Here is a 15,084-nt window from a genome sequence, read left to right as displayed (position 1 = left end):
ATACCATATTATTGCAAAACTGTGTTAATCACCTAAAACCTGCCTCAGGTTTAGTTATTGAGGGAAAAAGTAATTGATGTGGGAAACAAATGTGACTAAGACAAAAAATGTTGATATCAGGGACCCAGCCTGTGCAAATGCCCCTACGCCTACCTTCCCTCCCCCTTTGCAACTCCCCCCACCAGGGGCGTAACTACAGGGGACGCAGACACTGCGGCTGCAGGGGGAGGGGCAGGAGGTATAGGGGCCCTAATTCATATAAAATGTCAATAAATATTGGTAAAACAGGTCAACCGCTAGGCATTTTGGGGGCCTGAAAAATAATTTGCTGTGGGGTCCAGTAACATCTAGTTATGCCACTGCCCCCCCCCCTTAGTCACTCGATTCCTCACATCATTTCCCTCCAGGTTGGGAGTCCCCACCCTTTTTTAACCCGTGAGCCCCATTCAGATATAAAAAGAGTTGGGGAGCAACACAATCATGAAAAAGTTCCTGTTGGTGCCAAATAAGGGCTGTGATTCAATGAATTTAGTTCATGTGTGTTTCAAAAGCGGAACAAGCTCTTTGCAGCCCCGGGTGCAAGCTGTACCCACTGCCAGGGCAAACTTTACTTGCATCCAATGAAAACAGCAGCACTCCGGTATTATTGAAAAAAAGTGTTAAAATATTAAAATACCATAGGCAAAGTTTCGGGCTGTACAGGCCCTTTATCAAGCCATTAGTTAACAGTGTCCACATGTGTTTAAATACTCACAAACAAGGAGAAGTCACAACCTCTCACCTCCATATTACCCATAATTCACAGTGAAACGTTTCAGTGCAAAAATTGGTTGTATATCTGAAATTATTATAAACGCTATATAAAATACTATATGACTGTTTCTACAATGTTTCAAAAAAGTGAAAAAACTATATAACAATGCATATAAAATGCTGTGTAAATAAGTGTTATATAAATAGTAACAAGTGATCAGTATTTGTATATAAAAACAATTAAACAATATCTTTAAAATTTGTAACCAACACTGAAACAGTATACTTAGTAACAATGTATATAGGACAGGAAGCCTGATTTTACTTTGTCTCTATATTAGAACTCTTGAGTTGATTTATCTCTGGCTCCAATGCTGAATTCAGGGGACAGATACCCCAGAATTACTCTGAATCAGGAGCTCCCATATCTTTAAATAACACTGTCCTAGAACATAATAAAAATTGAGATAGAACAATTATTTTAAAAACAATTATTTTAAATCTATAAACACAGACACATGTTAAAAACAAGCACAATAGTAAAGTTATTTATAAACAGTGCTGCTGTTTTTATTGGATACAAATAAGGGTTGTGATTGGCTCTTTGGCAGCCCCTATGTGAACTTGCAGCTTGGCTCACAAGCAACTGTTTGGGCATCACTGCTCCAAGTCTAAATCATTTGCATCTGCACCTATTGACAGAGGGAACCCTGAAGGTGTCAGTAATTCCATAGTTCCCTCTGCGAGTTGAATTAATAGTTGCAACATTATGCCAGAATAATCACATGCTAATGCAATTTTAACAAGTGGTACAACCCCCACTCTAAAAATGTCACTCACTACTTGTGAAAATTTTGGCAAAAGTTACTGCAGCCTCAACATCCCATGCAGTTGCAATGACACTTACATTTTGGATACAAAACATGGTGTTTGGATCTGAAAATTGCACTTTGCACACTGCACTGTCTTTGTAAATGCACCTTTAAAGGAACAGTAACAAAAAAGCACTTAAAGGAATAACAATTTAATGTACTGTTGCACTGCACTGATAAAACTAGTGTATTTCTTTCAGAAACACTACTATAGTTTATATAAACAAGCTGCTGTGTAGCCATGGGGGCAGCCATACAAGCACAGGATACACAGTAGATAACAGATACTTCTGAAGGATCCCATTGTATACTACAGAGCTTATCTGTTATCTACCTATCTACACAGCAGCTTTTTTATATAAACAATGGTAGTGTTTCCGAAACAAATACTCCAGTCGTACCCAGGGCCGGGCCAAGCGACTGCACAAGCACAAACACAAATGCAACTGGGCAGGAGAGCAGAGGGAAGGGCATAGGAGCAAGGGGAGAGAGCAGCAGATAGGAAGGGAGGGGAGCTGAGACTGCTAGAGAGGAGTAGGGGAAGGAGGGGAGAGGGCCACAGGGCAGCAAACTAGAGGAAGGCAGAAGACACTTTTCAAGGTACCTGCCAAGCAGAGCCGGGCCAACCCGGCCAGGCGCCCTAGGCAGCGCTCCAGTGCGCATGCGCGAAATGTGTGTGCACATGCCCAGAAGCGCATTTACGCTGAAGATGCCAGTTCCAGTCGAGGAGAGACGGGACTGGACACTGGGCAGGCGACAGAGCAGGTACGTGCCTGGTGCCCCCTCAGCTTTGCACCCTAGGCACGTGCCTACTCTGCCTACCCCTAGTTCCCGCCCTGCTGCCAAGCATCCCCCACTGTTGCTGTGCCCTAGGCAGGTGCCTCTTCTGCCTACCCCTGGTTCTGGCCCTGGTTGTACCAGTGCAGAACGACAGTACATTATATTTTGACTATATTAAAGGGGTTGTTCACCTTTAAAATAACTTTTAGGAAGTTATTTACTAAACTTCGAATGCAAATATCATGAAAATGTCATGAATTTTTTTTTCCCAAGAAGCTAATTTTCAGGAAAATGTAATAATAAATATGTGTAAAAAAGCCGAGCGGAGTTTGTAGCAGAACATAATGAGATAAATTTGGACTTTGATAAATAACCCCCCATGTATGATGCAGAGAGTGATATTCTGAGACTATTTGCAATCGGTTTTGATTTATTTGAAGCCTTTAGCTTTTTATTCAGCAGCTCTCCAGTTTGCAATTTCAGCAATATAGTTGCTAGTTTCCAAATTACCCTAGCAAACCTGCAATGATTTGAATAAGATAGTGGAATATAAATGGGAGAGGGGCTGAATCAAAAGATGAGTAATAAAAAGCACTAAAGCAGCAATAACAATACATTTGTAGCCCTACAGAACATTTGGTTTTTAGATGGGGTCAGTGGAAGCTGGAAAGAGTCAGAAGAAAAGGTCAAATAATTAAAAAAAACTATAAACAATAAATAATGAAGACCAATTGAAAAGTTGCTTAGAATTGGCCATTCTATAACATCCTACTAGGGCATAGGAGCAAGGGGAGAGAGCAGCAGATAGGAAGGGAGGGGAGCTGAGACTGCTAGAGAGGAGTAGGGGAAGGAGGGGAGAGGGCCACAGGGCAGCAAACTAGAGGAAGGCAGAAGACACTTTTCAAGGTACCTGCCAAGCAGAGCCGGGCCAACCCGGCCAGGCGCCCTAGGCAGCGCTCCAGTGCGCATGCGCGAAATGTGTGTGCACATGCCCAGAAGCGCATTTACGCTGAAGATGCCAGTTCCAGTCGAGGAGAGACGGGACTGGACACGGGGCAGGCGACAGAGCAGGTACGTGCCTGGTGCCCCCTCAGCTTTGCACCCTAGGCACGTGCCTACTCTGCCTACCCCTAGTTCCCGCCCTGCTGCCAAGCATCCCCCACTGTTGCTGTGCCCTAGGCAGGTGCCTCTTCTGCCTACCCCTGGTTCTGGCCCTGGTTGTACCAGTGCAGAACGACAGTACATTATATTTTGACTATATTAAAGGGGTTGTTCACCTTTAAAATAACTTTTAGGAAGTTATTTACTAAACTTCGAATGCAAATATCACGAAAATGTCATGAATTTTTTTTTCCCAAGAAGCTAATTTTCAGGAAAATGTAATAATAAATATGTGTAAAAAAGCCGAGCGGAGTTTGTAGCAGAACATAATGAGATAAATTTGGACTTTGATAAATAACCCCCCATGTATGATGCAGAGAGTGATATTCTGAGACTATTTGCAATCGGTTTTGATTTATTTGAAGCCTTTAGCTTTTTATTCAGCAGCTCTCCAGTTTGCAATTTCAGCAATATAGTTGCTAGTTTCCAAATTACCCTAGCAAACCTGCAATGATTTGAATAAGATAGTGGAATATAAATGGGAGAGGGGCTGAATCAAAAGATGAGTAATAAAAAGCACTAAAGCAGCAATAACAATACATTTGTAGCCCTACAGAACATTTGGTTTTTAGATGGGGTCAGTGGAAGCTGGAAAGAGTCAGAAGAAAAGGTCAAATAATTAAAAAAAACTATAAACAATAAATAATGAAGACCAATTGAAAAGTTGCTTAGAATTGGCCATTCTATAACATCCTACTAGTTAACTTAAAGGTGAACCACCCCTTTAAAACACTTTCATCTTTGGTTGTTACTGTTCCTTTAAGTGTTGATAACCAAATGTGGCACATCCAGTCTAACAGGGAACGTACATTGACAGTTCTTTTTCTTTCTGCATTGTTTAGAAGAACAATAGCAGAACTACTGTGTACATTCATCAGAATTCTTTTCTTCAGATAATCCGCTTAAAGATGGCTGCCAGGAAATCTCCAATAACTGAAAGCACCAAAGCCTGTATAACCACAAAGGCACCTAAGCAACCCAATATCATCAAGAGCTTGTAGGGCCTGACATTGTAATAACTACGTGCAGAGCCCACATTGAGCCTTCAATGACAGTGTCCCTTCTGTACATTAGGGCAAGTGCAAGAGTACTAATGGGTGCAAGAGAGCACTGTGGCCTGCAAAAAGCGAATTTCCCGCAAAATTTTCGAAACACGAACTTTGATGCCGGCAAAGTTTCACTGCAATTTCACGAATTTATTCGCCTTTACTGCAATTTTACTAATTTATTTGCCAGTGGCGAAACCCGGAAATTCACCGCAAATTTGCCCCTGGCGAATTAATTTTAGTTACGTAATGGTAACTAAGCTGCAAAACGAATATGGTTATTTAATGGTTGCACTTTTATACATTGCTACGTTATTTTATTTTTTATATATTGCACTTTACTGAGATTATTCCCTACCCCTGTTGAGTTTACAATCTAAAGACCCTATCTCATACAATGGTAAATTTTATCATTAGCCAATTAACATGCCTATATGTTTCGATGTGTAAGAGTAAACCAGATTATCGAGAGGAACCCCCCTACCAGGGGCGTAACTATAGAGGTAGCAGACCCTGCGGCTGCAGGGGCCCCAGGAAGTATAGGGGCCCCATGAGGCCCTAACTTATATACCATTTCAATAAATATTGGCAAAACAAGTCAACCTCTAAACATTTTGGGGGCCTGAAAAGTATCCCCCATAGTAGGAGCCACCCCACCTAGTGATGGGCGAATAAATTATCCTGGCGCTAATTCACAGTGAATTTCTGCATTTTGCCAAATAAATAAATTTGCAAAACTCACTTGAAAATGTGCCGCTGAAAATTTTCTGAAAAGTCGCTTGCGTTAAAATCGACGCACGGCAACACTATTCGGACGCTCATTGACTTTAACGCCGGCGCCAAAATTAACGTGAACGACTTTTTGGATGCGCGTCCAAAATTGACGCGGGCAGCACTTTTCGAGTTTCACACTTTTTTACTATTTTTTTTGCCATTTTGGGGATTTTACAAAAAATTGGCAAATTTTTCGGCAAAACGGGAGAAATTCGCCCTTCGCTAACCCTACCCTTTTTTCTCTTCTGATATAGTTATAACTTGTCTCTTGCTTCGTTTTCTGATCCCTGACACAGCAGATGTCCCAACATTTTCAGAACACCATTTTAATTCAGGGTAAAGGGGTAGGGCCCTGCCCCATTGTCATGCGCAATTACTAAAAGGTTGTCAGAGGGATGCTGAGAGTTTAGTTTAAAAAATCTGGACCTTCCATCATTTAGTTACCCAACCGTCTGGCATTTACCTGGGCCCTACTCTTCTCTAAAACGAGAGAATAACAGGGTGAACACACAAAGTTTTTCATTTTTACATAATACATTTTTAATACTGTACATGTATATAGTAAATGATTGCTCAATGGAATAATGCCCAGTAACACCCTTTGTTTGTAATGCCAGCCTTTTTGGTGAAATAAGACAGACAAGTTGCAAAATAAATGGCGTTCAGCAACGTGCCAAAACAGCACTGGGAGCATCCAAATCACACACAGCGCCCCCAAATAGATTTATCGAAGAATGCAACGATCTTCATGTGGACCTTCCAGACTGGCTGGAGAAGGAGCTGATAAGGAGAAAACAGAGAAGGCATTCCCTTGGGCTTGTAGAGAATGTCACAGAAAAGGAAAGTCTTCAAAATCAATCCGATCCCATGAGGAACCTTAGGAAAGAGAAGGTAATTATTATTATTATTAATATTAACATATATTTTTAGAGTGCCAACATATTGCGCAGCGCTGTAAAATAAATGTGTTTATACAAAGAAATCACATTAATTGCATACAGTACATAGAAAATACTGCTAGTCATGTATGAGTTACATACATGACTATCAGTACAAAAGGTAAGGAAGGACTGTTTAAAAAAGCTTACAATCTAAAGGGGAAGGGAATGAGATGTGGGAGTGGGCAAGATCAGTTACGCATTTCTAACGCATTTCTATTAGTAGGGGTAATTAGTATACTGGTTGAGATGGGTTATTTCACATGAGCAATCTTGCACCTTTTATTACATCATAATTAGGGAACTGTGGACCTTATAAATACAAAGATTATACAGTACATTGTATATAGTGTCCCTTTTACTATGGTTATTTAAAATATCTTGCTATGTGTGGCTCTTATGGCCAGTTACTATTTCTTTTATCTCCTAGTAGGATCCAAACTGCTTTGCCACATGCTTCATTAAAAAGGATTTTTGAAAATCTTTTAGTAAAACTAATTTTTGCTTTTAACAGATGGAAAGGCAAGTGACCCTGAAACAGTTGAAGAAATTGAAGGATGCTTTTGAAGTAGGTGTTTATGTATGTTCCTGGGGCAAAATATATAAAAAAAAACAATTGTCTGTTATATAATTGCTATAATTGTACAGCAGCTGGAGTGCTGACCTTACCTATAATTAAATATTAGTTATATGTTGTCCTATAGAGCTCACAGTAAATTAAAAGGAGTATATATAGAGAACCATGCAGACTTTTTAAAAATATCTGCACAGAGCTCAATGTGCACTAATTCCTGCCTTTGGCTGATGGGGCGTAGAGGGCACTTGTATAAAATATAGAGAAGGTTTAGGGCACTCTGGAAAGCAACATATAGATCAGACCAAAACATGTTGGTTTAAAGAAGAAGGAAAGTCTTCTTCCACTTGGGGGTGCCAAATGCTAGGCACCCCAAGTGTTTGTATTTACTTACCTGAAACCCCGGGCCGGTGCTCCCATCAACAGAAAACTGCACCAGCCCGGGGTTCTTCCAGTGAGCACCACAGAACGATCCTCTTCCGGCTGCCCATGCGCAGTAGAGCGAAAATCCGAACTTTACCTAAAACAGCAGCTATTTCGTTTCATCTGCCCTGGGAAATTTGAAGAAGGAAGAAGCCAGAAGAGGATCACTCCGTGATGCTCGCTGGAAGAACCCCGGGTCGGTGCAGTTTTCTCCTGATAGGTCAATACAATCACTTATAGGTGCCTAACATTTGGCACCTCCAAGTGGAAAAAGACTTTCCTTCTGCTTTAAAGTAGAAAGACTCTTTATTCAAACAATCATCTCCAGCCTTACGCGTTTCGTGTCCACAAGACACTTAGCCAAAGGCTTAAACACTTACTTACTTTAATAGGTATTTAAAGACCCAAACACCAATGGGAAGGGAAAGGGGAGGGAGAACTGACAAGGCCAATTACAAGTTTAAAGGCATCTCATACCCAAAACAGGTGAAATAGCATAAAGACAAGATACAAGGTGTCTTTTGTTTAAAACCATTAACAGATTGCAAAGATTGTTGGAAAAGGTACAAAAAGAACAAAAAGTACATAACTTACTGTATGTGTATATATGAATTAGGTAAAATGAAGTAAAAGCCAAGACGTATCAAAAGCTATGTAGAATAATACATATGAGTAGATATAAACATCCATAATGATAGTACATAAATAACGTTTTTTTTATACTTTTTAAACCAACGTATTTTGGTCTGATCTATATGTGGCTTTCCAGAGTGCCCTAAACCTTCTCTATATTTTTTACGGATTGTCCGCTCCCCTGAGCTGAGGGCCTGGGGCAGGAGCACATGGACCACCTTCCGACTTTGGTGAGTCAATTTACCACAAGTGGATGGTTCTATGCTTAAAGTTATATTTAAATAAGCGTAGAGGGACTTGCCCAGGGCAATCCTTAAAAATGTATTGAAGTCTTTAAGTAATGGTATATACACATTTTAGGATCCCCATATAAATTAGTAAACAGGACTTCAGAATAGTTTACCAAAGAGGTTCTATTGACCTTGCACCATATTCTGTATATGTTTATAAGACCAGGGTCAGAATACCAGGGTCCCTCCTGGTTGGGCCACAGACCACAGACTAGAACAATTCCCTTCAACCGTTTTTTATTATTTGTACCACAGGTCCATAAATATAGTACTTTCCCAAACTGTCTAGTCTTCTCTTGGGGTTTTCAGACTACTCATAGCATATTCATGTTGTGATAAAATCTATTCATATTGTTGCTGGTTCTTCCTAATACACTTTTCTCATTATGAATGTTTACAATTAATTCAGTCTTCCTGTAATGAGCCAGTTCCATGAGAAGTTCATTTGGTTTATCTCATGAAATCTCAATAGAAGTCTATGTGCAAATTTGGAACTGAATTAGGAGATGTGTTTTTTCATTTAATTAAATCTGGCCCAACATGTCCAAATAAGGAACTACTATTTACTATTTACATCTAATTGTGACAGTGAGCCCTAAATGTCTGTTCTGCCACTAGAGTGAAATTCCGCAGCTCTCAATTCATTGCTATGGGATTTTGAAAGGCGTATTTATCAATGGGTGAAAGTGAAAGTTCACCCTTTGATAAATACGCCTTTAAAAATCCCATAGAAATGAATGGAAAGTGGCGGAATTTCACTCTAGTGGCGGAACTTCACTATTAACTTCACTCTTTGATAAATATACCCCAAAGAGCGTTGGGATGATAGTAAATATTACAACCATTGAGATATCCTTATTTAAAATTTCCTTACTGTTGATACCATCCTGTTAGCTTACTCCACTGGGATCACATTTGGGTGCAACTTTTCTTTAGGAGCTTGAAAGCAATGGTCAACAATCACTGGATATGGACAAATTCAAATGGGTATTGAAGAAATGTACAGGATTAACTGTAAGTACCATGGATACAATATTTTAGAAAAAGGGGAATTCCATTCTGGTTACTCTCTTTGTGTGGTAGAGTGTGTTCAAATGATATTATCATTATTTATTTCCTTACTTTGTAACACAGTCTAACAGTTACCCAAGCTTGAAACTATTTTCTAGGATAATCATTTCTTAGATTATAATCTCCTAGAGGAACTACTGTTTATTAAAAACTGTAAATGTAATCCTTAACATACCTTTTTCTAATATATATATATATATATATATATATATATATATATATATATATATATATATATATATATATATATATTAGAAAAAGTTATGTTAAGGATTACATTTAGGGGCAAATTAATCAGGGGTCGAATTTCGAGGGGTTAAATCCCTCGAAATTCGACTGGGGAATAGAATCGAATAGAATCGAATAGGCAATTCGGGCGAATTTACGCGCTGGCGAATAGTCGAATTGGCAAATATTCGCCAGGCGAATAGGCGCTCGAAGGATTTTCATTCGATCGAATGCCTTTTTATTTGATCGAATCCTTTACTCGAAGTTAGTAAATCAGCCCCCTACTGTTTTTAAAAACCAGTAAAAAACAGTACTTCCTACTTACTATATATATATATATATAACTATAGAGAAAGCAGACCCTGTGGTTCGGACCCTCTGTTCCCCCGGGGCCCCCTGCGACCACGGGGTCTGCTTCCTCTATAGTAATCCCACTGGGTTTGCCAATGCCTGTCTGTAAACAGCTGGATCTGTATTACCTGCATTCTCCTGCCATACAAACTTCAGCACATGCTTTTTATGTTTGTACTGGCCCAGGCCTAATATTGCCCAATTTTCTATACCTGTAAAAAATTACAATTATATATGTATAACATTATTCATAAAGCACTTTAAAGGACATATATATATATATATATATATATAGTTTCCAGAACTCCCTTTTGTGAAGAAACATTATCTTTTATTATTGCATAGTATCAATGCCCTAGGGCAGTGATCCCCAACCAGTAGCTCGTGAGCAACATGTTGCTCTCCAACCCCTTGGATGTTGCTCCCAGTGGGCCTCAAAGCAGGAGCTTATTTTTGAATTCCAGGCTTGGAGGCAAGTTTTGTTTGTATAAAAACCAGCTGTACTGCCAAACAGAGCCTCAATGTAGGTTGACAATCCACATAGGGGCTACTAAATGGCCAATCACGGCCTTTATTTGGCACCCCAAGAACATTTTTCATGCTAGTGTTGCTCTCCAACTCCTTTTACTTCTGAATGTTGCTCACAGGTTCAAAAGGTTGGGGATCCCTGCCCTAGGGCATTGATACCATGCAACAATAAAAAGATAATGTTTTTTCACAAAAGGGAGTGTTGGTCTAGAAACTATTGATGTATACATAATTACCGTGCACCCCTGCTTCTACTAAAATTTGCTTTGGAGTGAGGATACTCGTTTGAAAGTTATATGTGTGTATATATATATATATATGTGTGTGTATATATATATATATATATATATATATATATATATATATATATATATACATATAAGTAATCTGCGTTTATATAAGTAATCTGAATTCATATAAACACTTATGTAAGAACACGGAGCTTCACTGGCATGTGGTAAGAGAGACAGTAGGAAGGAGGTCCCTGCCCCGTAGAGCTTACAGTCTAAGTGGGTGGATAACAAAGAGGCACAAATTGGGGGAAAAGGTGCTCAAGGTTAAGGCATTGTACCTTAAATGCCAGGACTATACTAATCTTCTAGTGCTCCAAAGGGTTGAATCTGAGTTTTTCCTGGAAGTTATTGAGAGAGAGCTCCTTATAGAAGAATTCAGGGATGGAATTTCAGGGGTAAAGGAGCAGCAAGATAGAAAGGTTTAAAGGAGAACTAAACCCCCAATAAGAAAAGCCCCATCTACTACCCTAGATAGTCTCCTCTCCCTGCTTCCTACTCGCATAGTGCAGTATTCCAGAAAATGCCCCTGGACCGCATACTTACTTATTTATGCAGAGTAGCGCACCATAGCTCATGGGTGCCATCTTCCATGGTCAAAGATGACAACCCAGGCAGCCTGCTGAATTAACAGGGGTAACGGTCATGCCATCAATAGAAACGGTGAAAGGAAGAGAAGGGTTTGTTTTGGGTGGGAAGGCCATGAGCTCAGGTGGTGTAATGGATTCTAACTCACCTTCCAAAGATGGCGACCCCCTGCCTCACCGCATGGTTCCTGATGGGCGCAGCTCCATGGTGTCATCGTCTTCCTGCTCCCGGATTGGCCGCCGGCGACGGAATGGACGCCGGCGTCAGAATGGGCGCCGGCGTCAGGACGTCAGCGTGGGGACGCTGGCGTCTGCGTCTGACGCAAGCGCGTCAGCGTCTGACGCCAGTGCGTCAACGTCTGACGCCAGTGCGTCAACTTTGGCGCCAAACTCAGAGACTACTTAAACCTCTCTTCCCTTCCAGTCCTTGCCCAACTATAGGTTCCTGTTCGTCTGTTCCTGGGTGTGATATACTGCTTTTGATTCTTGTGTACCGACTCTTGCCTGTTATTACGATTCCTGTTGTCTGCTGCCTGGTCTGATCTATTTGCCTGTACCTTGACGATTCTTTTGATAAACCCTCTTGTACCTCGAACTTGGTTTGGTCTCCTCTTTGGTCTACACTATTACTGCGCCTTCGGGCCCGTTACAGTATAGTTGGGCCATGGACCCTTTGGAGGAGACTCATGCTTCGCCTGATGTTGGTGAAACCATTCGAGCTTTGGCCTCCCGAATTGACTCTTATGAAGTACTCCAGTCTCACTTTGGTCAGGCCATTGGCGCAGTCCTGGAGAAAGTGTCTACCTTGACTCCCGTGGCACCAGTCGCTGTACCTGCAACCCCGCTCCAAGTCTCCGAGCCTCGCATCCCCGCACCTCCTCTCTACAGTGGTGATCCTGACGCTTGCAGAGGGTTCATTATCCAATGTGAGATCCAGTTTGCCCTGCTGCCAGGTCAGTTTGTCTCGGAGCGAGCCAAAGTGGGTTATGTTATCTCTCGTCTGCAGGGAAAGGCCCTAGAATGGGCATCACCCTTTTGGGAAAAGAAGGATCCTCTGATCGATAATGCCTGTACCTTTCTCCATGAGTTCCGGACAGTGTTTGATGCTCCTGGACGAGCCATAGCTTCTTCGGCTCGGTTGTTCCAGCTCCAGCAAGGCTCCCGCTCGGTTCCGGAGTATGCCATTGAGTTTCGCACCCTGGTAGCGGAGACGTCGTGGAACAATGATGGTTATCATGCTGCCTTCTACAACGGCCTGGCTATAAGAATAAAGAACGACCTCGTATCCCGGGAAATTCCTCCCCGTTGGGAAGAGTTGGTCGCCTTGGCCGTGAAGGTCGATACTCGCCAGAGGGAGTTCCAGGTCGAGCTAGACCGTGAGCATTCTAAGAGGAACCCTCGTTTCCAGCCTATCCTGGCCCCCCGCTTCCAGAGACCCCTGCTCAACAATCCTGCTTACTTCTCGCCCTCTCCACCTCCTGCGGCTTCTGCTTCTTCCTCTCCTACATCTGCTGAGGAATCGATGCAGATTGGACGGGCCCGTCTTTCCGAACAGGAGAAGTACCGGAGAAAGGCGGCGGGATTATGTCTCTACTGCGGGGGCAAAGCTCACTCCATCCTCGAGTGTCCTGTAAAGCCTGGAAAACGCCAATACCTCGGTAAGTTTGGGGAGACTTACCTGGGTGGAGTTTGTCCTTCTCCCCGACCGTCTGGTCATCGTTTCCTACTTCCGGCACAGATCCAGTTTGGCTCCCGGAGGATCCCGGTTCAAGCCTTCGTAGATTCTGGTGCTGCCGGGAATTTCATGGACAAGACTTTTGCCAGCCGACATGCTGTTCCTCTTCTTCCTCTGGCTATTCCTCTGCGAGCTCTGGCAATTGATGATCGTCCTCTGTCTTCTGCCATCATTTCACAGACCACCTCGGAACTTTCTCTCAAAGTGGGCACCCTACATTTGGAGAGACTGTCCTTTCTTCTTATTGATTGCCCTTCTACTCCTATTGTTCTGGGTCTTCCATGGTTATGCACCCATAACCCAGTCATTGATTGGTCTTCTTCACAAGTTGCCCGTTGGAGTCCACATTGCCAACAGAACTGTTTACCTGCTGTGCCCATTGTCAAAGTTTCCTCTGTGTCTTCTATGCCCTCTCTTCCAGTTGTATATCAATCCTTTTCGGATGTCTTCAATAAGGGCTCCGCTGAGACTCTTCCTCCCCATCGCCCCTACGACTGCCCAGTTGAACTCCTGCCTGGATCCATGCCTCCTCGTGGCCGCACCTATCCTCTGTCTCCTTCTGAAACAGCAGCCATGAAAACCTACATTCAGGAGAATCTTCAGAGAGGGTTCATTCGTCCCTCTTCGTCTCCTGCTGGAGCAGGTTTTTTCTTTGTCGAAAAAAAGGATGGCAGTCTGCGGCCCTGCATCGACTATAGAGGGCTGAATAAAATCACTATCAAAAACCGTTACCCTCTCCCCTTAATCTCTGAACTTTTCGATCAGTTGAGAGGCGCTAATCTCTTCACCAAACTTGATCTTCGGGGCGCCTACAACCTCATTCGGATCCGAGAGGGCGATGAATGGAAGACCGCTTTCAATACTCGTGACGGGCATTATGAGTACCTTGTAATGCCATTTGGTCTATGTAATGCCCCTGCGGTCTTCCAGGAGTTTGTAAATGACGTTTTCAGAGATTTGTTGGGGCAATGTGTAGTCGTTTACCTGGATGATATCCTCATTTTCTCCAAAGATCTTCAGGAACACCGTTGTCAGGTGAAGGAAGTTCTTCTTCGTCTTAGAAAGAATAATCTCTTCGCCAAGTTGGAGAAGTGTTCTTTCGAGGTGCCTTCCATCCCTTTCCTTGGGTATATAATCTCACAACAGGGGTTCAAGATGGATCCAGCCAAGGTTACTGCAATTCTTGATTGGCCTCTACCCACCAGCGTCAAGGCTATTCAAAGGTTTATTGGCTTTGCCAATTATTATAGGCAGTTCATTAAAGGCTTTTCCTCCAAGATTTCTCCTATTCTTGCTCTTATCCGCAAAGGGGGCAAACCTCAGCATTGGCCCCCTCTAGCCGTGGAAGCCTTTGAAACATTGAAAGAGGCCTTTTCTTCTGCACCAATTCTGAGACACCCCGAACCTCTTCTGCCCTTTTTCCTTGAAGTGGACGCCTCTGATGTGGGAGCTGGAGCCGTTTTATCTCAAAGGTCTTCTTCGGATGGGAAGTTACATCCGTGTGCATTCTTCTCCAAAAAATTCTCTTCTCCCGAGCAGAATTATGACGTTGGGAATCGTGAACTGCTCGCGGTCAAATTGGCCCTGGAGGAGTGGAGGCATCTACTTGAGGGATCTTCTATTCCTGTGACCATCTTTACAGACCACAAGAACCTTGAATTTATCCAGTCCCTGAAACGTTTAAATCCTCGTCAAGCCAGATGGTCTTTATTTTTCTCCCGTTTTAATTTTATCATCACCTTTCGTCCTGGCTCAAGAAATAGAAAGGCTGATGCGCTGTCCAGGAGTTTTGTTCCCGAGATTTCTTATTCTGAAGATCCCGAACCTATAGTGCCTCCTTCCAAGATTGTTGCTGCCTTGTTTCCCTCCTTGGCTTCTGAACTTCTTTCTGCCCAGGCCTCTGCTCCTGATAACATTCCCTTGGGGGTTGCTTTTGTTCCACCTGAGTGTCGCCAGGCCATCCTATCTCAAACTCACAATTCCAAACAAGCTGGTCACCCGGGGATTGAGAAGACCACTGAACTCCTGTCACGCTTGGTGTGGTGGCCAT

General features: G+C 42.4%; 1 protein-coding gene across 1 annotated transcript in view; it reads left to right on the top strand.

Annotated features, from left to right (window-relative positions):
• The window catches only part of LOC108708695 (WD repeat-containing protein 64), a 77,847-nt gene that overhangs the window by 3,029 nt on the left and 59,734 nt on the right, over positions 1–15,084 (top strand). The window contains exons 2-4 of the mRNA XM_018247693.2: positions 6,004–6,277; positions 6,839–6,892; positions 9,181–9,258. Coding sequence (XP_018103182.1) covers positions 6,004–6,277; positions 6,839–6,892; positions 9,181–9,258 — 406 coding nt within the window. The remainder of the gene's footprint in view (positions 1–6,003; positions 6,278–6,838; positions 6,893–9,180; positions 9,259–15,084) is intronic.

This window comes from Xenopus laevis, chromosome 2L, assembly GCF_017654675.1.
Source record: "Xenopus laevis strain J_2021 chromosome 2L, Xenopus_laevis_v10.1, whole genome shotgun sequence".
NCBI classification, from domain to species: Eukaryota; Metazoa; Chordata; class Amphibia; order Anura; family Pipidae; genus Xenopus; species Xenopus laevis.
Note: the sequence above shows the minus strand (reverse complement) of the source record. Positions and strands in the feature narration are given on the sequence as shown.